The sequence below is a fragment of the Macrotis lagotis genome, chromosome 3, assembly GCF_037893015.1.
Source record: "Macrotis lagotis isolate mMagLag1 chromosome 3, bilby.v1.9.chrom.fasta, whole genome shotgun sequence".
NCBI lineage: Eukaryota > Metazoa > Chordata > Mammalia > Peramelemorphia > Peramelidae > Macrotis > Macrotis lagotis.
In genome coordinates this window covers 302,431,372-302,458,662 of record NC_133660.1, presented here as the reverse complement: position 1 = coordinate 302,458,662, position 27,291 = coordinate 302,431,372, and the positions used below count along the sequence as shown (strand labels likewise).

General features: G+C 34.6%; 2 protein-coding genes across 2 annotated transcripts; both read left to right on the top strand.

The window, feature by feature from the left end:
* Window positions 1-1,927: 1,927 nt before the first annotated feature.
* On the top strand, window positions 1,928-7,380 carry LOC141519662 (olfactory receptor 4C15-like). Its single transcript, XM_074231838.1, has 3 exons — window positions 1,928-1,939; window positions 3,143-4,068; window positions 7,344-7,380. Exons 1-3 carry the CDS (start codon window positions 1,928-1,930, stop codon window positions 7,378-7,380), a joined length of 975 nt encoding a protein of 324 aa, XP_074087939.1.
* Window positions 7,381-23,208: 15,828 nt separating this feature from the next.
* Window positions 23,209-24,132, top strand: LOC141517026 (olfactory receptor 4C11-like). The gene has a single exon (XM_074227964.1). The coding sequence runs from the start codon at window positions 23,209-23,211 to the stop codon at window positions 24,130-24,132; it is 924 nt and encodes a 307-aa protein (XP_074084065.1).
* The last annotated feature ends 3,159 nt before the right edge of the window (window positions 24,133-27,291 follow it).

Here is a 27,291-nt window from a genome sequence, read left to right as displayed (position 1 = left end):
TTGCATGACTTTAGAAAGTTATCATGATGATACATATGAGCAAGACATAAAAACAGAAGAGAACAAAATGAAAAGTTTCATGAACAAAGTCACAAAGAAAAATGCTCATTAGACATAAAGGCAAAAATAATTCCTGGTATTTCTCACAAAAAATTTAAAAAGCTAGACAGAATTAACATTATCATAAGATATGAAGAAAATTGTAGAAAATCATGAAAAGAGAAAACTCCTTGGTATATGAGGGTCAAAAATACTGGAGAAAATAACTGCTTTTAAAGGAAAATTGGAGCAATGGAAAAAGAGATATAGGAGTTCATTGAAGAAACCATTTTTTTGCAAATCAGAATTTTTTCAAGTATGACTAATGACTCCATGATGCCTCAAACATCTTTAGAAGATAGAAAAATGGACAGAAAATAGAGAGAAAAAATAAATCCTCTATTCATAAAGCTCAGAGATACTTTTGTGGTGAAAATGTAATAAAGTAAATTTACCATGAATTAAATCATTTACTTGTATAGAAATAAGAAAGAAAAACAATTATTACTATCATTAATGAAAAAGTTAAGCATCCCACCAAAGAAGATAAAATCAGAACAATTATTAGAACTTAGTTTACACATATATATGCTAGAAAGCTGACAATTGAGTTAAATGGATATGGATACATACATATATATATATATATATATATATATATATATAATATACACATACAAATATTATCAATGTTCATTGTACCTTAGAAAAATGTACACATCATGAATGATCTATTTAACAAAAAACATTGTATGGAAGTCTGAATGGATATATAAGAGAATTATACTAAAAGATAAAGTTTTATTATAATTATATACAAAGAAATAAAACAATAAGCTAAAAAGGAGTACCACCAAATTTCTTCTATGAGATAAAAATTTTAGACCAATACCGTAAGTAGCAAAAATGGAAAAAAAAACTATTACTCAATTGCCCCAATGAATATTGATGCAAAATTATAAGGAAAATATGTAATGAATTAGTTGATCATAAATTTTGAATAGAAGAGATAAAATCATTGCAGGGAAGGTTTGAATTTAAAAAAAAACTTGTAAGTATAATGGAAGATATCAACAAAAGTACAACAAAAATTCCACAACATTTATATGAATAGATATAGCAGAATCCTTTCATTAAACATGTAACACACAGACTCTGCTTAAGAAAAAAAAGAACACTAAAAAGGAGGGAAATCAATAGTCATTCTAAAAATTAAATGTGCAATCAATCTATAACTAAGAGCAAAGATTATTTCCAAATGGGATAAATTGGAAATTTTCCCAATATCAATGTTAGAACAAGGATATCCATTATCACTCTCATTATTTAGTATTAAATGAGAGATATTAGTTGTACCAGTGACAGGAAGTGAAATTTAAGCAATTAAAAATAGGCAGTATAGTGCTTGCCAAATATAGGTGCTAAATAATGCTTATGGTTTGAGTGAATCTTTAGACACCTTAGATCTCTTTAAGAATGAGGCCAATTTAAATTCTGTTCGTAAGAAATTCTTTATCACTCTTCTCTAGATTTGAAATTTTTGTCCTTTTTTATTTCCTATGAAAGTAATAATTTCCTATATAACTGCTTATTCTTCCAAAGTATTGTAACAGGGTAGACTGACTCTAATTGGCTTGGGAAGATTCACTGACCAAAATGAAATTAATTAAAAGCATCCGCCATCTCAGAGAAGGCGATGTCTTATTTCCCTGGTGTCTGGGTCACTTCTCTTTGCTTCTGAACCATGATTCGTTTTCTAAACATAATTGTGTGACTAATTAAGGTCTTGGCTTTTAACTGTTCACTTTGGAACAGAATATAGGTCAGTCAGAGTAGAGTAGGTATTGGACAAATGTTTTTTCCCTTATGATCTGAGAACATAACATTTATGTTGACAAAGGTAAGTGTCAGTTCTAGTATCACTTCTGACCAATCAGGGAAAAAGGCATGCTGGCATAATAAGCTGTGTAGTACCAATAAATTCTCATTCGTTAAAAATGTTTCTAAATTTTACGTTTCCTTTTGATTTTCAGGTCATCAGTAGGTTGTGACAGAGATTTTATTTGAATAGTGATTTTTTGTCAATATTCAGTTACCACATTTTCCCCGTTATTATATTTTCTAGTAAAAATATGCAACAATTACAATGATAAATGTTTTAGTGCCTTTCAAGTAGTCTTCATGTCACCTTTTTTGGAACTTCAGAATAACTCTGGGAGCTAGCTGCTATTATTATCTACATTATATAGCTTTGTAAACTAAGACATTGACTTTATCACAGTCACATAGAGAAAAATTGTCTGAGATGGAATTTGAAACCATGTCTTCCTGACTCCAAGTCAAAAACTCAATCCATAGAGTAAGCACTGTAATCTACTTTAAGTCACAGTACCCATTAATGCCTCTATGCCTGGCTTTATCATTCTAGAATACACTGTAGATTGGTAATTTGAAGCCAAGACATTGGGCATCAGGTACTAGAATAGACTGAAGAGGCATTCTGGAAAAAGCTTTAATAGCGATCTAAGGGATTTAATATTATTAGTCAGCAGAACAAGGCAATGAGCCCTGAGGTTATTTCATCAAGGAAGGTACAAAGAAGAAGCAAGTATTAGAGAAGACTAACCAGAGTGCTTTGAAATTTCTGAATTGTTTACCTAGATGTAATAGTTATTTCTTCTTCTATTCATTTAATTTCCTATGCATATGTAGGCAACATTTTCTTCTTTCAGACATATCAGTAGCTGTCCATGAGTCTTACAAGATTAGTAGGTCACATGTAATTATTGATATTTTATATAAAAGTAGTAAAAAATATTTTACAAATTGCTAAAAATTACTTCAAGTTTAAAAAATCTGTGTTAGGCAATGAACTAGGCATAGAACTCTGTTCCAGTGTTCCAGTGCCCTTTCAACCATAAACCATGGTCATTAAATAGATAGAATAATAGCATCCTTTTAATTAATACTTTTATGGAGGAATATAACAAAAAAGACAAACTAATACCTCTTTTATTTTTTTTAAATTAAAATGTAATGCATAGTCAATTCTCAAGAAAAGTAGAAAATGAATTGATCAGAGAATATAATAATTAATTTTAAGAAAGACTATTCTCAGAAGGAAAAGAAAGAAATAAAATTTTACTTGGGACTTACACAAAATCCAAACCTAATAAATTATGAAGCTACTCAGAAAATCCTATTCATTGTATTTTTGTTGTTATACATTGCCACTCTTGTGGGAAACCTATTTATTGTGGTGACCATTACTAGCAGCCCTTCACTCTTTGCTTCCCCCATGTACTACTTCCTGGCCTTTTTGTCTTTCTTGGATGCATGTTTCTCATCAGTCATTGTTCCCAAAGTCATAGTAGACTCTTTATATGAGAAGAAAACCATCTCCTTTGAAGGGTGCATGGCTCAGCTTTTTGCAGAACATTTTTTTGCTGCTGCTGAGATGATTGTCCTCACAGTCATGGCTTATGACCGATATGTGGCCATCTGCAAACCTTTGCACTATGTGACCATTATGAACAGGCAACTCTGTTTTTTTCTTACAGGACTGGCCTGGGCAGGAGGATTCCTACATTCTATGATCCAAATGTCTTTCATCTTACCATTACCATTCTGTGGCCCCAATGTAATCAATCACTTCTTGTGTGACTTGAACCCTTTGCTGGAACTGGCCTGCACTGATACACATGACCTTGGATTTATGGTCATAGCCAATAGTGGCTTCATTTGTATTTTAATTTTTTCCCTTTTACTTGTATCTTATGGGGTCATCCTGTACACCTTGAGAACATACAACACAGAAGCACGAAGGAAAGCCCTCTATACTTGCAGCTCCCATATCACAGTTGTATTTATATTATTTGTCCCATGCATATTTGAGTATGCAAGGCCTCCCACCACTTTCTCCTTTGATAAGATGGTAGAAATATTTTATAGTATGGTGACACCCTTTTTAAATCCTTTCATCTATACCCTTAGGAATATGGAGGTAAAAAATGCCATGAGGCAATTGTGTATTAGTAAGCTAATTTTTATTAAGAATAAGTAATTTGAAATTAAATTAATATTTAACAATGAACTATTCTGAAAAATATTTTATTTTATAGTTTGATACCAGCCTCACAATGAATGCACATTTAATCATTGAGTGAACACCATTATAAATGTGACTACATGTAAATCTATGTACAAATATACTTATATACATACACACACACACACACACACACACACACACACACACACATATATATATATATATATATATATATGTATGTATATGTTATTTGTGAATCTAAAAATAACCTGTTGATATGTCAAAAGATTTGTGAAGGAATAAGGAAAAGGTGTTAAGGGATTCATTCAAGGATTTCAAGGTTTGCATGGTGATATATGTATACATATATATATATATATATGTGACACACATTATATATATACATTTTATATACACTGATAGCCATATATATATAAATATACATATATATGTGTATTATATATATATATATATATATATATATATATATATATATAAAATGGATATAGATACCTAGTGCCTTCCTCTATTTCTAATATTCATATACCTTACTTACCTTAATCTACTCTGATCAAGTTACACTGACTTGTGTATTACATCAATGAAAAAAATCATCTTCTGATCCCATGCATTTTTCTCTATAATCCCTGACATTTAGAAGGCTCTTCTCCTCATTTCTGGAAGCTGTTTTTCCTGGTTTGTTTTAAGTTTTAAATAAAATCCCCTCTTCTGCAATCCAACTTTCCCAACCAGTTTTAAATCTATTTCATTTGCTCTTTTAATTGTTACTTTTAAAAACCTTGTATATAAAATTTTTCATAGATTCTAGTTTGTTTGTCCTCTCTCATTGAACTGTATGATCATTGAAAATAAACATTGATTTATTGTTTTGCCTTTTTTTGCTATTTTTGTATTTGTTAAATCATTTTGCATTTGGATTGAACTTTTCATGAGTTTTATGTATTTTTAAGAATTCTTATGGATTTTTCTTGGCTAAGATAATAAAGTGCTTAGTCACTTTGTTCCAGTTCATTTGATAGAGATGGGAACTATGCAAAAGGAGAAAAGTGCCTTGCCTGGATTCAGAACCTTGTAATTATGTAACTTTCTCCTGGGCTCTGTTTTGGTTCCTTTTACATTTCCAACTTTTATCAGATTATCAGAAGGATTACAACATTTTTTTAGAAAGATTTTATTTATTGAGTTTTGCAATTTTCCCCTAATTTTGCATCCTTCCTCCCACTCCCCTCGGAAGGCAGTCTGTTAGTCTATATTGATTCCACTGCATACATTGATCTAAGTTGAATCTGATGATAGAAAAATCATATCGTTAAGGAAAGAAAATAAAGTATAAGAGATAGCAAAATTACATAATAAAATATCTGTTTTTTTAAATTAAAGGTAATAATCTGGTTTTTATTCAAACTCCACAATTATTTCTCTGGATACAGATGCTATTCTCCATTGCAGACAGTCCAAAATTGATCAGGATTGTTGCACTGATGGAATGAAGTCCATCATGACTGATCATCACTCCTTTGTTGCTGTTAGGGAATACAATATTTTTCAGGTTCTGCACATCTACCTCAGCATCAGTTCATGAAAATTGTTCCAGGCTTCCCTGAATATCCATTACTCCCAATACATATACCACAGTTTGTTAAGCCATTTGGTAAGTGAAGGACATTTACTTAATTTGCAATTCCTTGCCACCACAAACAGGGCTGCTATGAATAATCATTGTACAAATGAAGTTTTGACCCTTTTTCATAATCTCTTCAGGGTATAAAGCCAGTAATGGTATTATTGGATCAAAAGGCATATTTTTTTTATAATTTAGGCATAATTCCAAATTGATCTCCAGAAAGTTTGGATGAGTTCACAGCTCCACCAACAATGTATTAGTGTCCCAGATTTCCCACATCCCTTCCAACATTGATCATTGTACTTTCTGGTCATATTGGCCAGTCTGACAGGTGTAAGGTGAGATAACTCAGTGATGCTTTAATTTGCATTTCTCTAATAAGTAATGGTTTAGAGCAAATTTTCAAATTACTGTGGATCACTTTAATTTTCTCATCTGAAATTTACATTTGTATATACTTTGACCATTGGTCAATTGGGGAAAGAATTTTTTAAAATATTTAACTCAGTTCAATATATATTTTGGAAATGAGTCTTTTGTCAGAAATACTAGTTGTACAAATTGTCTTCACATTTATTACATTTCCTTTGATCTTGGTTACATTGATTTTGTCTGTGCAAAAGCATTTTAATTTAATGTAATCAAAATAATCTGTTTTGTTTTTAATGATGTTCTGCATCTCTTCATTGGTCATAAACTGCTTCCCATTCCATAGATATGACAGGAATACTACTACTTGACCTTCTAATTTGCTTATGATATTGTTTTTATGTCTAAATCCTATATACAATTTAATCTCATCTTGGCAGAAGGTGTGAGGTGTGGGTCTAATCTAATTTTCTTCCATAGTAACTTCCAATTTTCCCAAAAGATTTATTGAAATCAGAGTTTTACCCTAATAGCTGGACTCAAACAACAGATTACTATAATCACTTCCTGCTAATGAACCTAGTCTATTCCACTTCTCCACCACTCTATTTCTTAGCCAGTACCAGGCAGTTTTGATGACTGATATTTTATAATATAATTTTATATCTGGTAAGCCTAAGCACCATCCTTTAGACTTTTTTCATTGAATCCCTGGAAATTCTTGACTTTTTATTTCTCTACATAATTTTACTTACAACTTTTTCTAATTCATTAAAGGAATATTTTGGAACTTTAATTGGTAGGGCACTAAAAAGGCAGCTTAGTTTTTGGTAGAATTGTCACTTTTATTATATTATCTTAGCCTACCCATGAGCAGTTGATCAGTTGATGATTGCCCAGTAATGTAAATCTGATTTTATTTGTGATTTGTGTGAGAAGTGTTTTATAATTGCATTCAAAAATTTTAAGTCTGCCTTGGTAGATAGACTCCTAGATATTTTTATATTATCTGAGGTTATTTTGAATGGGATTTTCTTTCTAACTTTTTCCACCACATCTTGCTAGTCATATATATATATATATATATATATATATATATATATATATATGTATATATATATATATACATATATATATATATATATATATATATATATATATATATATATATATATATATATATATATATATATAAATGTTGAGGATTTATGAGGGTTTATTTTTATATTCTGAGAATTTGCTAAAGTTGCTAATTATTTCTGGTAGTTTTAGATGATTTTTTTGGTATTCTCTAGTTATGCCATTATGTCATCTGTAAAGAATAAGAGTCTTGTCTCCTCCTTCCCAATTTTAATTCTTTCAATTTCCTTTTCTTCTCTAATTGTTGAAACTAACATTTCTAATAAGATATTGCATAGTAGTGGTGCTAATGGGCATACTTGTTTCAGCCCTGATCTTATTGGGAATGCCTGTAACCTATCCTCCTTGCATATAAAGCATGTTGATGGTTTCAGATAGATAGTACTTATTATTCTGAGGAACAATCCATTTCTCCCTACACTCTCTAGTATTTTATTAGGAATGGGTGTTGCATTTTTTCAAAATCTTTTTTCAGCATCTATTGCTATAATCATGATTTCTGATAGCTTTGTTATTGATATAATTAATTATATTTGCTGTTTTCCTCATATTAATACCCTGCATTCCTGGGATAAAGATTTTTTGGTCATAATGTATTTTCCAAGCGATAACTTGTAATCATTTTTCTAAGATTTTAATGAAGATATTTGCATCTATATTCAGCAGGGAGATAGGTCTATAACTTTCTTTCTCTCTTTTAACTTTTAACTACCAGAATCATATTGTTGTCATAGAAAGAGTTAGTCAGAGTTCTGTCTTCAACTATTTTTTACAAATAGTTTATATAAAATTGGAACCAATTGTTCCTTAAATGTTTGAAAGAATTCACTTGTGAATCCATCGGGCCTTGGAGATTTTTTCTTAGGGTGTTCAATAATAGCTTGTTGAATTTCTTTTTCTGAGATAGGGCTATTTAGGTTTTAATTTCCTCTTCATGTAATGTGGGCAACTTATAATTTTTTGTAAATATTCATCCATTTAACTTGGATTGTCAAATTTATTGGCATAGAGTTCTACAAAATAATTATCCAATCATTATTTTAATTTCCTCTTTGTTGCTGGTAAGTTCACCTTTTTCATTTATGATACTAGCAATTTGGTTTACTTCTTTCTTTTATTTAATCAAATTGATAAGAGGTTGGTTTTAAAAAAAAACCTTGGTTTTATTTATTTAGTCAGTAGTTTTCTTGATTTCAATTTTATTAATTTCTCCTTTAATTTAAAATTTTTTTAATTTGATGTTTAATTGGACCTTTTTAATTTGTTCTTTCTCTGTTTAGTTGCATATTTATTTCATTGATTTCTTCTTTCTCTAATTCATTCATGTAAGCATTTAAAGATATAGTATATCCCCTGAGTCCCACCTTAATTGATGGAACAATTAATTCTTTTTATAGTTCGTTGTTTGTCCTCTCATTTTTTTAAAACGAGGTTATTTAGTTTTAAATTAGTTTGGGGTCTATATCTCCCTGGACCATTATTGCATATGATTTTTATTTCATTATGATCTGAGAAAGATGTATTAACTATTTTTGCTTTTCTGTAATTGAGCATTAGGTTTTTATGCCCTAGTACATCATCAATTTTTGCGTGAGTGCCATGTAGTGCAGAAAAATAATAATCTTTCTATCTCCATTGAATTTCCTCCATAAGTGTATATATATATATATATATGTTTTCTAACAAACTATTTAACTCCTTAACTTCTTTCTTGTGTATTTTATGATTAGATTTATCTAAATCTGAGAGAAGTACTTTGAGGTCTCCCACTTGCTGTCTGTGTCTTCCTGTAGCTCTTTCAACTTCTCCTTTAAGAATTTGGATGTTATACCACTGGGTGCATATGTATTTAGTATTGAAATTACTTTATTGTATATGGTACCTTTTAGGAGGATATCGTTTCCTTTCTTATCTCTTTTAACACTACCTGTTTTTGCAGCTCTTTTGTCTGCTGCCCCTACTTATTTGGTTTCAGCTGAAGCAAAGTATATTTTGCTCCATATTTATCTCTCTGCTCCAAATGAGTTTCCTGTAAGCAGTATATTGCAGGATTCTAGATTTTAATGCACTCTACTATTCTCTTATAACTTAAAAGAGTGTTCATATCATTTACATTCAAAGTTATAATTACTAACTCTTTATTGCCATTTAGCTATCTTCTCTCTGTTTGTATTTTCCCTATATTCATATTCCCTAGTGTTTTGCTTTTCAATACTAACACTGTTATTGTGTTTATCCTCCTATATGAACCCCCTCCCATTTTCCCCTTTCCCTTTTCCCTTCTTCCTTCCCTTTCTTCTACTACTTCCCTTTTTTTCTCCCCCTCTATTTCCCCTCCCCTTTTCCCATTTTAATATTTGAAAAGTCATATAAGTTTCTTAACAATTGAGTGTGTGTAAGTTAACTTTAAGTCAAGTCTGATGAGATAAAGATTTAAGTGGTTCTCACCTACTCAATTCTTACCCTATATTACAAAAGGTGTTTTGTACCTCTTTTTTTAATTTTTAATTTATTTTTTATTCTCATTTTGTACAAATGTTTTTCTTTACATTAATAAGATATACTTGTTTACAAGTAAACAAAATACCCCTCCCCCATTGAATATAGATAGACTTGCTTGGGCAAAAAATTAAAGGGTAGAGAAAAAAATTAAAATTAAAAAAATAATAGTAATAATTTTAGGTATGGCCATGTGGTGCAATAGACGAAGCATCAGCCCTAGAGCCACGAGCACCTGATTCCATATCCAGCATCGTAAACCCAATAATCACCCAGCCATGTGACATGCAAGCCACCCGATCCCCACTGCCCTGCAGAAACCAAAAAGAAGAAAAAAAAAGACCCCAAATAAAATAAAATAGTAATAATAGTAGGGGTGGCTGGGTGGCAGACAGATCATTTGCCCTTGAGCCAGGAGCACCTGGGTCTGAATCCGGCCCCAGACACCCAATGATCACCCTGCTATGTGGCCCCAGGCAGGCCACCCAGCCCCACTTGTCCTGCACCCTCCCCCAAATAATAATAACAAAAAATGTTTCAGTCTTTGTGCCAACACCATCAACGCTGTCATGAGTGGATCACATTCTTTATGATAAGTCCATCACAAAAGTTACTTCTATATTTTTCCAACATTGTCATTGCTGATCGCAACTCCCTCCTTTCTTATTTCTCCACTACCATGTACTATATTTTCTCTCTCCTTTCACTCTGACTCTGCTGTAGGGTCGCTGAGTGGCGCAGCAGACAGATCCCTGGCCCTGGGGCCAAGCAGCCCTGAGCCCCCATACCACCCCTTAGGCCCAGAATCCACCTGGTCCCATGGTCCTGGGCAGGCCTTCCAATCCCAGCCCCTTGCAAGAAGTAAAAAAAGAAAATGTGTTATATCTGACCACTGTCCCCCCATGGTCCATCCTCTCCTCCTTTATTTACATCCCCACCCCTTCCCCCTGCTCCCCCCTCCTTCTTACTCCAGTTGTCTATACCCCATTGAGTATATTTGCTGTTTCCTCTCCTAGCCATCTCTGATGAGAGCAAAGGTTCCATCATTCCCCCTTGCCTCCCCCCTTCCATATCATTGCAATAGCTCAATGTAATAAAAAAAAATCTTATTATGTGAAATAGCTTGGACTATTCCCCCTCTCCTTTTTCTTTCTCCCATTCCATTTCCCCTTTTTTCTTATTGACTACATTTTTATACCATACTTTATCTTTGAATTCAGCTTTCTCCTGTGCTTCAACTATAAAAACTCCCTCTACCTGCTCTATTAACTGAGATGGTTCACATGAATATTATCAGTATCATTTTTCTATACATGCAGTCCCTCATATTTCCCCCCTCTCCTCCAATCTCCATGCTTCACCTGAGTCCTGTATCTGAAGATCAAAGCTTCTGTTCAGCTCTGGCCATTCCAAAAGGAACCTTTGAAATTCCCCTGGTTCATTGAAAGTCCATCTTTTTCCCTGGAAGAGGACATTCAGCCTTGCTGGGTAGTTCACTCCTGGCTGCATTCTAAGCTCTTTTGCCTTCCGGTATATTGTATTCCAAGCCCTATGAGCTTCCAATGTAGCTGCTGCTAAGTCCTGTATGATCCTGACTGCAGCTCCACGATATTTGAACTGTGTCCTTCTGGCTGCTTGTAATATTTTCTCTTTAACTTGGGAGTTCTGGAACTTGGCTATAATATTCCTGGGGGTTGATTTTTTGTGATCTCTTTCTCCGGGGGATCAGGGGATTCTCTACATTTCTATTTTGCCCTCTGCTTCTAGAACATCAGGGCAATTTTCCTTTACTAATTCTTTGAAAATGATGTCAAGGCTCTTTTCCTGATCATGATTTCAGATATTCCAATAATTTTCAAATTATCTTTCCTAAGTCTGTTTTCCATATCAGTTGTTTTTTCAATGAGATATTTCACATGTTCTTCTAATTTTTCATTTTTTTGGTTTTGAAGTATTGATTCCTGATTTCTGGTAAATTCATCCATCTCCCTGAATTCTATTCTTTGTCTGAAGGATTTATTCTCCTCAGAGAGTTTTCTTATCTCTTTTTCCATCTGGCCAATTTTCCTTTTTAAAACATTCTTCTCCTCCATAACTCTTTGAACTGTTTTATCCATTTGACCTAAGCTGGTTTTTAGCATGCTATTTTCTTCAGCATTTTTTTGGATGTCCTTGACTAAGCAGCTGACTTCATTTTCATGTTTTTCCTGCAACTCTCTTCTTTCTTTTCCCAGCTTTTCTTCTTACTCACTCGTTTGATTTTCCAAGTCTTTTTTGAGCTCTATCATAGCCTGAGCCCAATTTCTGTTTTTCTTGGAGTCTTTAGATGCAGGAGCTTGTGCTTCCTCATCTTCAGACTGAGTATTTTGATCCTTCTTGGGCTCATTTGCAAAATGTTTCTCAATGGTCTTCCTCTTGTTTCCTTGTTTGTTCATTTTCCCAGCCTAAACCTGTTTTTTGGGGGTGCTTCCTGAGCTTTTGGGACACTCCCACAAGGTTCTCAGTGTGTGAGGCTCTGTCCTCCCTCCTGGTCTGTGAATGACCATAAGCGCCCCCCCTCTGCCACGGGGCTGAGGTGGGGGGGGGCCCTGCTGTTCTATAGGGGGGCCTAGACTAGGATCAGGATCTGAATGTGGTCAGAGCTCCAGAGTCTTGTTCCAGTGGCAGAGGACAGAGCTCTGCAGTCTCTCTCTCTCTCTCTTCACTCCCCTCCCTCAGCTCAATGGGCTCATGCCCTGGGGGCTCCTGCTTACTGGCTCCACCTGCTTCTGTGTCCAGGTCTAGGCTGCAGAAAGACCAGGCTGCTGGCTGTGTACCCTGAGGGCTGGGCTCCATGTGCTCGCTCTGGCAGAGGTCCCCTGATATTCCCCCACTTTGTGCCCGGTGATCCCTGGGGTGCAGCTCAGGAGACTCCCCCGCTCCTGTGAGCTGAGGCTCCCAGTGCCCTGGGGCTTCCTCCGGGAGGCTGAAGTTCTTTGGCTCTGGCGGGCTACCCCTCTTCCGGGCTGCCCCTCCAACCCCGGGGAGCAGAGCCTTTCTTCTCTTTTCCAGGTTACCTTGAGTAGGAAAACTGCCTTCCTGGGTCCCTTTGTGGGTTCTGTCTCTCGAAAGTTTATTTAGAGTCCGTAGTTTATGAGTTTTTATCAGAGAGCTCCTAAGACTTGATCCCTTCATGTCACCATCTTGGCTCCGCCCAAAGTGTACCTCTTAATATAATGAAATTTACCTCCATTCAATCTCTACCTTCCTCCTGTCTTCTTATTGTGCTCCCCTTTGAAGCAGGTATTGTTTTTTTTAAATAATTATGTTTGTGTCTATCACTTCTGTCTAAGTATATTCTCTCTAATAGAGTTACAATACTTGAGAGCTATTATTTTCTTTCACCCAGGTGGGGATATAGCCAGTTTCATCTTAGTATATAATACGGTTTTTTTGCTTTACTTTTTTTTTTTACCTTTTCATGTGTCTCTTGAACCTCCTGTTTGATGTCCACATTTTCTAGTTAGCTTTGGTCTTTCCATCAGGAAATATAGTAAGTCTCCCATTTCTTTAAATGTCCATCTTTTCTGCTGGAAGGGAAGGTTCACCTTTGCCAGATAGTGGATTCTTAGCTGCATTACAACCTCCCTTGCACTTCAGAATATCTCATTCCAGGCCCTTTGGCCCCTCAGTGTTGATGAAGCGAGGTCCTACCTAATTCGTACTATGGACCCTTGATATTTAAATTGTTTCTTTTTGGCTGCTTGCTGAATTTTCTCTTATATCTGATAGTTCTGGAATTTGGCTACAACATTCCTTGGTGTTTTCATTTTAGGATTTCTTTCTGGAGGGGATTGATGTATTCTTTCAATAACTATTTTGCCCTCTGGTTCCATGATATCAGGGCAATTTTGCATCACTGCATCCTAATAATCAGTCCAAGCTTTTATCCCGTTCATTATTTACAGGACAGCCTATAATTCTCAGGTTGTTCTTTCTTGATCTATTTTCTGCTTATGAGGTTTTTTACATTTTCTTCTGGTTTTTTTTGATCTTTTGGTTTCATTTAACAGAATCTTGTTGTCTCATGAAGTCATTAGTTTCTACTGATTTCATTTAGAGAAGAGTCTTCTTCTTTTATCTTTTGAAACTCCTTTTCTACTTCATTGAATCTATTTTTGAAGTAGTTTCCCATTTACCCAAGTATAGTTTTGAGAGAATCATTTTGTTTTTGCATTTTCCCAATTGAGGATTTGAGTGAATTATTTTTTGCATTTGCCGAATTGTGAATATGTGAGAATTATTTTCATTTTGTATTTCTCATATTGTATTTTCCTAGGATTTGTTTTCTTGTTGCAAGGTGTTAATTTTCTCTTACAGTGTGTTACTTTTCTCTTGAGTTTCTTTTCCAAATTTTGCTATTGCTTTTTAAACTCCTTCCTGATTTCTTCAAGGAAGTTATTCTGGGCTGGAGTCCAATTTATATTCTACTCAGGAGAATTAGCTCTCTTTGGGTTTGAATCTATTCCTTCTAAATATTTCTCCATGTGCCCCCTTTTGCTGGCCTTTCTTCATCTTCCTAAGATCTTTTTTTTGGGGGGTGGGGAGGTTGGTTTTTCAAGATCCAAGAGACTGTGTTCACTTGGCTTAGTAAATCCAAATGCTTCCCAGTAGGATGTGCTGGCTGCTTTCTTTGGAGTTTTTTGTGTTCTTCACCAGCAGGGTCTGTGTTAACCTTGACTGAGCCCTAAGGAAGGGAGTTAATCTCCCTTTCAGATGAGTGTACTCTGTTACCCACACCTAAGCCTGAGGGGCTGGGGGTGGGGCATTTCCATTTGTTCACCCAAGAGGGCTCCACTGAAAATATGGAGCTCAGGTCCCTTGCGCAGCTGATGTTCTCCAAGCATGCTCTGGAACTCAGTGTGCTGGAACTCACCCTCCCATGGCTCCTCTCCCCTTGACCAAAGATTCAGCAGCTAAAGTTGTTTTTCCACACCCACCACTCACAAAAGTCTCTGTGACTCAGGTCAGACCTCTGGCTTTCCCCTGGTTGCTGTCCCAGACCTGGCCCTCTGTTCTCATCCCCCAGTTCACCCATGGTCCCCTGAAACAGATCTTGTTGGTAGATATTCTTCTCCTAGCTTCTCTTTCTGGGTTTAGTCAATTGAATTTCTGCAATTTTTGAGGGGAACACAGTGCTTGTCTTCTCTCTGCCAACTTGGCCAGAACTCCCTTTTCTTTTTAATTAAAAAAAGATTTCACTTATTTTGAGTTTTGTATTTTTCCCTATTTTTGCTTCCCTCCTTCCCCCCCACAGAAGGCAGTCTGTTAATCTTTACATTGTTTCTATTGTCTACATTGTTCTGAGTTGACTGTGATAAGAGAGAAATCATGTTCTTAATGAAGAAAAATAAAGTATGAGAGATATCAAAATTAAATAATATTAAGATAACATTTTTTTATTTCCTAAATTGAAGGTAATAATTTTTGGTCTTTGTTCAAACTACACAATTCTTTCTCTTGATACAGATGGTATTCTCTATCACAGATAGCCCCAAATTGTCCCTAATTGTTACACTGATGGAATGATCAAATATATCATGGTTGATCACCACCCCCATGTTGCTGTTAAGGTGGACAATGTTTTTCTGGTTCCGTTCATCTTGCTACACATAAGTTCATGCAAATACTTCCAGGCTTCCTGGAATTCCCATCCCTACTGGTTTCTAATAGAACCATAGCATTCTATGACATACATATGCCACAGTTTGTTAAGCCATTCCCCAATTGAAAGGCATTCACTTAATTTCCAATTGTCTGCTGTAACAAACAGGACTGCTATGAATAATCTTTGTACAAGTGATGTTTTAACCCTTTTTCATAATCTCTTCAGGGTATAGATCCAGTAGTGGTATTGCTAGATAAAAGGGTATATTTTTGTTGCCTTTTGGGCATAATTTCAAATTGCTTTGCATAAAATGTTGGATGAGTTCACAGCTCCACCAGCAATGCATAAGTGTCCCAGAGATGCTTTAATTTGCATTTCTATAATAAATAGTGATTTAAAGCATTTTTTCATATGACTATGGATCACTTTGATTTCCTCAACTGTAACTTGCCTTTGCATATCCTTTTACCATTTGACAATTGGCAATTGGCTTGAAACAGGGGATTTTCAAATGTTCCTGTTGAAATGACAATTGCTGAACAGAAAGTTTGACCTTCAAGTCCAGGACTCAGGTGAAGCATAGAAAGAGTGGAAAAGGGTAAATTATAAGGGACTTAATGTTGATAAACTGCATATATTCCTGCATGGAAAGATACTGATAATACTCATATGAACCTCCTCATTTAATAGAGCAGGTAGAAGGAGGTTTTATAAATGAGGCATAGCAGAGAACTGATTTTGAATATATATTGTAAAAACGGAGTCAATGGGTAAAAGGGAAATGTAACGGGAGTAAGAGAAAGGAATAGGAGGAATAGGCTACGATATTTCATACAAATTATATTTCATGTAGCTTTTGAAATAGTATGGAAGGGCGGAGGTGAGGGGAAATTCTCATCAGAAATGGCTCAGAGAGGAAACAGCATACACATTCAATAAAGTTTAGATGTGTAGAAGGAAAAGGAGAAAAGAGGGACAGGGCAAGGTGAGGGGGGAGATATGGGTGATAGAGGAGAGGGTTGATCACAGAAGAGGAGAGTCAGATAAACCTGCAAGATGCTGGGATTGGGTCTTCTGTCCGGGCCACAGGGCTGGATGTTTCCTGTCTCTGGGGTAGGATATAGGCTTGGGGCCTCCTGATCCCAGGGTCAGTACTCAGTCCACTGCTCCATTTTGCTGCCCTATGGCATATTTTTGAAGAGGGACAGAGTGAAAGGAGAGAGGAAAAATAATAGATGGCAGTGGGGAGGAATGGATGGAGGGAATTGCAGTCAGGAACAGCAACTGTGGAAAAATATGTAAGTAACTTCTATGATGGACTTATGATAATGAAAGTGATCCACCCAATACAGAGCTGATGGTGTCAGAACACAGACTGAAACAAATTTTTTTCTTTTTCTGTTACTTTATATCTCGTGAGGTTTTTATTCTTAAGAATATCTTAGTAATGTGTAAATACATTAATCAAAAATTAAAAACAATTAATAACAAAAGAAATGACACTGAGAGGTAACAATATACATACTTAATAGGGTATAGAAATGTAGAAGAAAAAGGAGAGAAAGGGCACAGTGGTAGGGTAGGCAGAATGTAGGTGACAGATAAGAAGATAGATCATGCGAGAGGATGTTCAGATATAACACATTTTATTTTTTCGTTTTGTTATGTGGTGGGATTAGGTGACCTGTCTGAGACCAAGGGAGTGGGTGGTTGCTGGGGCCCCGGGGTTGGATATAGATGTGAGGCCTCTTGGCAGGTGCTCTGTCCACCACATCACTCAGCTGCCCAACTGCACATTTGTGAAGAGGGACAGAGTGAAAGGAGAGAGAAAATTTAATGAATGGTAGGGAGAGGAATGGATGGAGGGAATTACAATCAGCAACAGCAACTGTAGAAAAATATGTAAGTAACTTCTCTGATGGACTTAAGATGAAGAGTAGGATCCACCCCAGAGACAGAGCTGATGGTATCTGAACACAGAGAGAAGTACATTTTTTTCTCTATCTTTCTTTTATTTCTCGTGAAGTTTTTTTCAATTTTTGCGAGGAGAGGGGGGATTATGTTTATTCTTACAACAAGAATATTTAGTAATGTGCAAATAAATAAATAAATAAATGTGATTTGCCTGTGTAGTCAATTTTCTTATTTGGTAAGACTTTGAGACCAAGAGGCTATTCTTTCAGTTCATGGAATTAGATATGAATGCTATCAACTCTGTGACTTAAAAATATTATTTTTTCCTCTAATAATCATTACATAAGCATACTTAGGAACAGATAGATAAAATCACAGCACATAAAAATTCATCCCTTTCTTTATTTTCACAGCATGAATTTGTGTATTCCTATTTCATATCTAGAGAATAGAAGTAATTGCTCTGAAAGTTAACACTCTGGCTGATGGAAATTTTTAAAGACTAATTTGAAGTATTCTTCATTATTCTCTATTTTTTTAAAAAAATTAATAGATTGTTTCAGTGAAGAATAATTAAACTTATCTTGGAACTCCTATAATGTTACTTGGAGAAAAGACTCTGGCATTGGCAGCTTTCCACCATTCTATTTATTTTCCTTTTCTCTATGTAACAATGATGTCAAATGATTTTCCACTCTTAAGAAAAGAAAGAAAAATAAATGAAAGGTTCCATTCTCTTATTCCCAAATGAGTCATGGCCAGGTTCTGGGGCCAACTCACACTAATAGACCACAGATATTGCTATTGATTTGACAAGCATGAGGTGAACTTCTGATAAGTTACATTAATACCCTGGAGACTCAGATATAGTCTTCTGGGTTCATAAACTTTCATTATATTGTTATAAAAATCTGAATGTTATAGAGTAATATTCGCCTTTTGGCCAGAGAGCAGAACATTTGACGGAGTAATGGAACTCATGAATAAGTAGATACTTCAACTCATGCTGCCCCCTTTATCCCGGTAAAATTTTGAGAACTAGAAGGTAAAATGTTTCTGATTATTTTACTGATAAAGCAATGAACCTCTTAAACTTTCCCATTTGTTTATTCTAGAAAAAAAAAAAACAAAACTATTTTTCCTAATGAGACAGATAATTTTTGATTTACTGAAAGGAGGAAACTAAACTTAATTCAAATTAGGCATCAAGTGACACTTAGGTTTCCCTTCTTTCAGGAAGAAGGATACCCTGAATATAACCAAATGAATTATATGAAGGAATGGTTCTCTGTTTAAAATATATTATGAATTTTTCAATATGATCTGACATTTTATGACTCTCCCCAACTTTTTGTATCCTATTACTTGGATAAGATTTTCCTCTGATTCCTTTTTTATTAACCACTCATTTATAAATATTTTTCAGTGTTTTATTAGCTATTATTCAATATCATTAACATTCTTTGCAGTTTTCAGCATTTTATTACAATGCAGTTAAAATCATGATTCTGAAAATAGACACAAATTATTTAAATGGTCTGATTTTTATTTTCTTTTTTAAAAAGATCTTCATAGTTTGATAATTGAAGTACAACATGGAGAAAGAGAAAATGGAGAAAGAAATGGACAGAAAGACAGTTTGCCAATGTAACAAATTACCCCATTCACAAACACTCTGATTTTCCTCCTCCTCCCCCTTCCTCCTTCTTCACGTTCTTGTTCTTTTTCTTCTCTTATACCTTTTTTGCTCTCATTTTAAAAATTATTTATATTATTATCATTATTATTATTATTATATTAATTATTGTGGTTTTTTTATTTACCAAGTTTGAAGTGTATAATTCATACCCAATACAACATAGTATTAAAAAAGTTCCATGACAGCACATCATACATTAGCTTGAATGAAGTAAGATTTGCATTATATGACAAAACCTTGGGAAGCATGGGAATCAGTAAAGCAATGAAAATAGTCCAGTTTTCTCCTGTCAGAAAGGTATTGCAAGGAATTTAAGTCATTTATGATTTAAGTGTGTGAAAATCACTGATCCTATGCAATGCAGCAGATGGAACGTGTTTGAAGCCTAGTGTTGGGGTGCTAATTTAGAAGTGTGACTATCTTGAACTGCAAAGTTTTGGTTCAATAGAATTTAGGCACAGGAACAATCACTTTAAATTGAACCTTATCTCAATCATTTATGTAAGGAAAAATCAGAGCCTGATGCTACTTTCTGCAGATATGTCATCATAGTAATCATGAGATTGTTTCTCTGGATAAAAATTCAAGGTTGTTTGGGCTAAATTGTTGGTTTCACTTGGGGGAAAAAAGCACAAAAACTTTAGGGAGTCATATCATGTTTATGTTATACAAGATATTTAGCATGTATCTACATTTCTCCTGACTAGGTCACTTTTACTTTACTTTCAGAAAGTATTTTAATGATGGGCACCACAATTTTTCCTTTCCTAATAACATTCCTTACCTTTTTCTTCTCATAGTATGTATATTTTGTCTGTAATTTTATAATATTTATACTCAAAAACACATACATCATCTAAACGAGTAAGGATAGAAAAAGAGTGAAACTTTGTAATTTCAATTTTTGGTCTTATTTGCCATTAAGTATCACAAACTCATTTGGAAATGGAGGAAAAATGTGGAATTTCTGATTTGTATTTGTTGTTTTCATTTTTTGATTTATTTATGTTTGACTCAGTGACAATATGAAAAATTTTCTTGGCAGAGAAAATGGAGTGGTTTGTCATTCCTTTTCCAGGTTATTTTTACAGATGAAAAACTGATGGAAACAGAATTAAAGGACATGACTAGGGTAACACAGAAATTCAGTGTCTGAGATAAGATTTGAACTCAAGAAGATGACTCTAACTGACATCAAGCCTGGTATTCAATCACCGTTCTATCTAGCACCACCGAGTTCTTCCTGTAATTTGATGTCATAAAATATTGATATCGTCTCCTTAATAACAGTGTTTACCCAACATCTTCAATATCAGTGATAGCCAATACATCTGATCAGTGTGAGTATTATCATTTTTTTAGAAACGGTAAATGATGTAATCATTCTCAATTCATTAAATGGCATAATATTATTTAAATGTACTTTTTAAATGATTGAAGTAAGATAGGCACATCATATCACAGTATAATAAAAAATAATTGCTCTTGAAACAATTCTATTATGTAAAACTTGCTAGTCCTTTTAAATTCTCATCTATTTTTCTTTCTTCCCTCCCCTCCCCAACTGCCATACATACACAGATAAAAGCACACGCACACACACACATATGTGTCTATCTGTATACATGCATATATAAATAACTTTACAATATTATTTTAATTTTTTAATCCTTATCTATAGGCAGATATCACTTCTATATGTTCTTCATGGTTAATTTGTGCATTTATAATAGAATAAAACGACTGATTCTCCTAAAGTCATTCATAAAAGAATATTGATCTTATTTTACACATTATTCTCGTTATTCTGCTCCTTTTCCTATTCCTTATTTCATGCACTCTTATCTATGTTTTGTTTTTAAGACCAATGAAGTTCATCATTTCTTATAGCAATGTAACAGTCCATCTCAATTAAATAACTCAAATTTTTCAGCCATTTAACAATCGAGCATACTGCAATTTCTAAATTTTTTCCACCAATTAAGAGAGCTGCTGCAAACATTTTAGAAAAAAATCCATTTTCTTTACCTTAATCATCTTTGGAAATATATCATGTAAGTATTGAAGGATCAATCAGTAAAATATTTTAATAATTATTTGGGCATTATTTCATATTTTTTCTTCAAAATATTTGAATCAGTTCACAAATCCACAAAAGATGAACTAATATTTTAATTTTTCCACTTTCCATCTAATATTTGTTACTTTCTCTTTCATTCATTTTAGGCAAACTGGTATGTAAAAAATTACATCTCATTCGTTTTAATTTGCATTCTTCTAATCAACAATTATTTAGAGCATTTTCTCATAAGACAATAAATTGCTCTGAATTCTTCACTGAAAAGCTGTCTGTTAATTTGCCACTTATGAACTGAAATTGGTGATTTATTTGCAAAACAGAATAGCAAATTGCTAAAATAGTCAAATTTAGAGTGAGAAACTAAAGAATGAATCTCGATTCTTTCACTTACTACCTAAAAACAGTGAAAAAGTCATCTAAATTTTCTTGATATTTAATATATTCACCTATAAACTAAAGAAATTGAATGAGATATTCTGAACAGTCAGTTCCATATACAGATTTATGAAACTGATTAATTTTCCTTCTTAATAAAGAGAAAACATTATTTTCTTGCCTTTAAGATGAAATAAAGCATAATTTCTTTTAAAAGGTAAAGAAATAGTCTATTGAAATTAAACCAATGAAATTGACTTGATTTCATGGAGTATATTTACAAATTTTTTTGTAGAAGGATGATTTAGGATCATTCTCAGAACAAGTATTAATAAACAAGAAACAATGAATTTTAGTAAAATCAATTCTCATGAAACTATTCTTATTTCCTATTTTGGTATGGTCATTACAGTGAAAGATAATTAAATGACTATGGTCACATATTACAAATGAGTTAAACTGCGAATATAGCCCTATACACAAATTCATGGATGTATACTTTTACAGAATTTGCTACACATACATGTATGTCCATAGGCACACTGAAACATTTGCTGAATTATAGGGATTTTAATAATCACACTGTGTTCACCATGTTGAACCATATCTGGAGTCTATTCAATCAAATTAGACTTTATTATAGAAAGAATATTAAAAAGCTATAAGATGTCCATAGACTGATAATGAAAGATGTGTGCATACTGCATTCCATGTTCTATTTTATGATTTAAATGATGAGGAATTACTTTCATTAAAATTTAAAGAGTTGAGGTGGACATAACAACATATTGAAGCAGTGAACTGTTATATAGAAAGAGGGACTTTCCCAATTTATTCCATAGATCAGAAGAATAAATGATGACTACAAAATATGAAGAGATAACTATCTATCCATCTATCTATCATCTATCTATCTATCTATATTTGTCCTTCATTCCCAAATAAGACCATGACATCAGGGGAGATAGTGTCATGAAAATCACATGAATTGGATTTGAATGAGGAGAGCTGTGCTAAGTCACCAGTCCTAATTTCTCCTTCAGAGCCCACTGGGTCCAGTGGCCAGATATGAATTAGGATAACTAGAGGTGGCCCTGGACGTGAGGCAATCAGGGTTAAGTGACTTGCACAAGGTCACACAGCCAGTAAGTGTCAAGGGTCAGAGGATGAATTCTAAATCTTGTCTTCCTTAATCCAAGGTCTGAGAACTATGGACTCTACCACCTAGCTCCCCTACATAAATATGCAGATATGTAGATGTTAGATCGAGAGAGAGAGAGAGAGAGAGAGAGAGAGAGAGAGAGAGAGAGAGAGAGATGAATATAAATTTGGTGAAAGGGCAACCTTCATAATTAAACCTGTGAAATACTGCAAATAACACAAATATAAGATTGGCTCTAGAAGGGAAATAGGAAATAATCAAGGAGAATTTCAATTTTCATCAAGCATTATCTTCAACAATGAGTGGGTCATTATCTGTCTTTTTATAAAATAAAACTTATTGTTTCATAAACAAGAATAAGAGAAGTGAAGGGTGAATTGTAAAAGATTCTGAGAAGTGTGTGTATTCTTAGTATTATTCCCAGAAATATTTTTTAGGATACAAATACAATAGGTACATTGAAATACTTGAGAATAGACAATGTGCAACATAGAGTCCTTTTGTCTGCTTTCCTTCTGCTACTTTCTTCCATTTATGCAATGATTACTTCTCATTTATAACATTCTCATTTTCATTGAAGTCAAAGAAATGAAAAACAACGTGACTGAATTCATTCTTCTTGGACTGACACAAGATCCAGTGAAAAAGAAGATAGTATTTGTGATTTTCTTGCTTTTCTATACAGCAACTATGTTTGGAAACCTGCTCATCATTTTAACCATCAAAATCAGTCCCACACTTGGTTCCCCCATGTATTTCTTTCTGACCTATTTATCTTTTGCAGACTTCTGTTTCTCTAGTGCCACAGCACCCAAATTGATTGTTGACAACCTGTCTAACAAACAGACTGTTTCTTTTGATGAGTGCATGATGCAAGTCTTTGCAATACATTTCTTTGGATGCATGGAAGTCTTGATCCTTATCCTCATGGCTTGTGATCGTTATGTGGCCATCTGTAAACCTTTGCACTACACAGTCATCATGAACCCAAAGGTGTGTGAAATTTTAGTAATATCGGCCTGTGTGGTGTCTTTTCTACATGCAAACACCCAGGTCTTCCTTGTATTGAGGTTACCATTCTGTGGTCCAAATGTGATTGATCACTATTGTTGTGACTTGGAGCCTTTGTTGAAATTGGCCTGCACTGATACATATGTCATAAGCATATTGGTTATTTTTAGTAGTGGGGCTGTATGCATGGTGACCTTTGCAATTCTAATGACCTCCTATACTATAATCCTTTATTCTTTAAGAAATCATAGTGCAGAAGGGAGGCGTAAAGCCTTATCCACTTGTACCTCCCACATAATTGTGGTCATTATATTTTATGTCCCTTGTATCTTTATATATACTCGACCTCCAATCACATTCCCTGTGGATAAGATGGTGTCTGTGTTTTATACTATTGGAACTCCTTTGCTCAACCCCTTGATCTATACATTGAGGAATGCAGAAGTAAAAACTGCTATGGGGAAGCTATGGAGTTACAGAGTAAGTTCACATGGCAAATAGCTTACATAGTACCCCAGCCCATATCATACATACACAAGTAACTAGCATGTCACTTTAGATTTGTCTGCCTCAGTTTCCTTAACTGTAAAATGAGAAAAATAAAAATACCATTCACAGGTTTATTGAAAGGATCAATTCAGATAATATATGTCAAGTACTTAGCACAGTTCTTGAAACATGACAGGTGTTTTACAAAATAATACCTTTTTCACCTTTAAAAGTGACAGGGGCATGGCTAGGTGGCGTAGTGGATAAACACTGGCCATGGAGTAAGGAGTACCTGGGTTCAAATCTGGTCTCAGAGACACTTAATAATTGCCTAGCTGTGTGGCCTTGGGCAAGCCACTTAACCCCATTTGCCTTGCAAAAACCTAAAAAAAACGTGACAGGGACCAATGTGAAGAAGGGTTTTTTATCTTCTTGGAATTGTCTCTGATCTCTGACTTTAGGAGAATAGAAATACTCAGTTAAATATAGCATGATAAAGCATTCTAATGTGTTCAACCCCCAAAAGAATAATAATGACAACACTATGAATTGTTAACATTTTAATTATGGCTGGGACCCTTGAATCTTATTTTAGAACATAATATATAGTTTATACATACATATATATATATATATATATATATATATATATATACATATTTTTATATATTAAATGAGAAAACTTCATGTACCTAACTGTGAGACTGAGGGCAAATTCACCAAGCTTCTTGTCTGTGGCAATGATAATTGTCTATGTGATGTTTGAAGAAATTCCAGAATCATTTGTCTAGCTGCCAGAGACATGATTTAGTTGAATGTATTTTCTGTAATCCAATCTAAAGATCCAAAACAGTTTAGACCAATTGTATTTCATAGCAGGAGTGGTGTTCAACTCAAAAGTGACATGAGAAACATATAGATGAATTAATAAATAGAGACAACCAGACACACAGATAGAAAGAAAGAACATTATAAGAATGTATGAAGGGGTGGCTAGGTGGCATAGTGGATAAAGCACCTGCCCTGGAGTCAGGAGTACCTGAGTTCAAATATTGTCTCAGACACTTAATAATTACCTAGCTGTATGGACTTGGGCAAGCCACTTAACCCCGTTTGCCTTGCAACAACCTAAAAGAAAGAATGTATGCCATAGGTCAGCTAGGTTGCACAGTGGATAGAGCACCGGCCCTGGAGTGAGAAGTACCTGAGCTGAAATCTGACCTCAGACATTTAATAATTACCTAGCTGTGTGGCAAGCAACTTAAGCCATTGCCTTGCAAAAAAGTAAAAAAAAAAAAAAAAGAATATGACAGTACAGTTTTCAGATGAAGAAATTAAAGTTACATTTAGTAATATGAAATCAATTCAAAATCATTTTTGATAAGAGATATTCAAATCAAATCTACTCTAAGGCACCCACGCTGAAAGAAGGAAAGTGATCAATGTTGAAAGAGATTGGGGAAAACTGGAACAGAAATATATTATTGGTATGGTTCTGAACTGATCCAACCATTCTGGGGAGCTATTAGAACTGTGCCCAAAGGATAATAAAATTGTGCCTACCCTTTGATGCAACAATACCCCAACTAGGTCTGAGTAACAGACCTACATGTTCAAAAATGTTCATAGCAGCTTTTTTTGTAGTTGCAAAGAATTTGAAATAGAATGGAGGTCCATCAATTAGTACCATAGTATATAAATGTGGTGGAACACTATTGTAATATTAGAAATTATGAGTAGCCTTGACTTCAGAAAGTTCAGGAAAGACTTGCTTGCTGAGCAACTAGAAGAATGAAGCAGAACCAGGAGAATGCAGTATACATTACAGCAACGTAATGTGATGATGACCTATGATGAACTTGGTGTCCTCAGCAGTATAATGATTAAACACAATTCTAAAGGACTTATGATGGAAAACACTACATTTTTTCAATTTGTTTTTATTTCATGTTTTTTATCTCATGTTTTTGTTCCCCTTATTATGATTCTTCATTCACAACATGAATAATATGAAAATATGTTTAACATAATATACCTGTAAAATGTATAATAAAATTACTTGTTATCAAGGGGAGACTGGAAGGGACAGGTGGGAGGAAGAAAATGTAAAATACAAAAACATAAAAAAAAATGTTGAAAACTATCATGCAATGTAGATGAAAGAAATTACCAATTCATTTAAAATAAAATGGATGACAATCAATATGCTACATACCAGAGAAACAAATAGAAGAATGTAAAAGTCTCTCTGCCCTCAAAATGCCTTCTGCCATTCTCATGGAGAAAATCACCACAGAAATGATTATGGAAGGAAAGGAGGTACATGACTGTCGCATGATGGAATTTTGAGTGGGTCTTCTAGGATTGGAAGGACCACTTCTGGCCAAAACGGTGGAGAGAAACCAAGTACTGTTTGATGCTTTTCCTGGCTTTGCCTCAGAACTGACATGAAACAAGCCTCTTAACAGATTTTAAGATCCACAGAACACGTAGAAGAAGAGAGGGGGAACATCTCCCAGAAATGTCTGACATGGGGTGGCCAAGGAAGAGAACAGAGACCTAGCAAAGAAACAGTAGGATGAGGAGCCTAACCTGAGAACTGGTTTGGAAACCACTTTGTGTGGTGTGTGAAAAGGGCAGATGGGGAAAGCTCTAGAGTGGCTGCTCAGATGACCATTAAGCCAGCACCTTTGGTCTGGAAGGCCCGAGCCATAAGCCTGCTGTTTCTAGGTCAACTCGTATTGTTCTTCTGGGAGGGTCTGACTTTCTTTAGTACAAACACAGAAATGACCTTGTGTCAAGGACCAAGTGTAGGAGGCAGAACTCCCCATCACTGACTATCCAAAGAGAGCTTCTGATTTTCTAGCCCTGACAGTCTAGTGCAGACTGTGTGAGCACAAACCAAATCCAGCCCCAAGCCTGGGGAGTGGGCCACTGACACCTTCATAACAAATAATACAGAGAAAACTTCTAATTCCTTATTTGGGGGATCCACTGAGGATCACCTGGGAGTTCCGAACTCTGGGGAGCAAGGTCTCTGCGAATCTCAATGCTAAAGATCTTTGAACCAAACCCTTCCACAATGCAAGACCCTAGGAAAAGGGCACTAAAGGCAGAAAGGACGGCACAAAAGAGAGTCTAGCTGCCGCTAGTGCTTCAATGGGTTAAGCA

Coding starts and splice junctions, on each gene's coding strand:
- LOC141519662 (XM_074231838.1), top strand. Junction 4,069..7,343: donor AATGCCATGAGGCAATTGTG/TATTAGTAAGCT, acceptor TTCTGAGAATTT/GCTAAAGTTGCTAATTATTT.
- LOC141517026 (XM_074227964.1), top strand. CDS start 23,209: ATGAAAAACAACGTGACTGAATTCATTCTTCTTGGACTGACACAAGAT.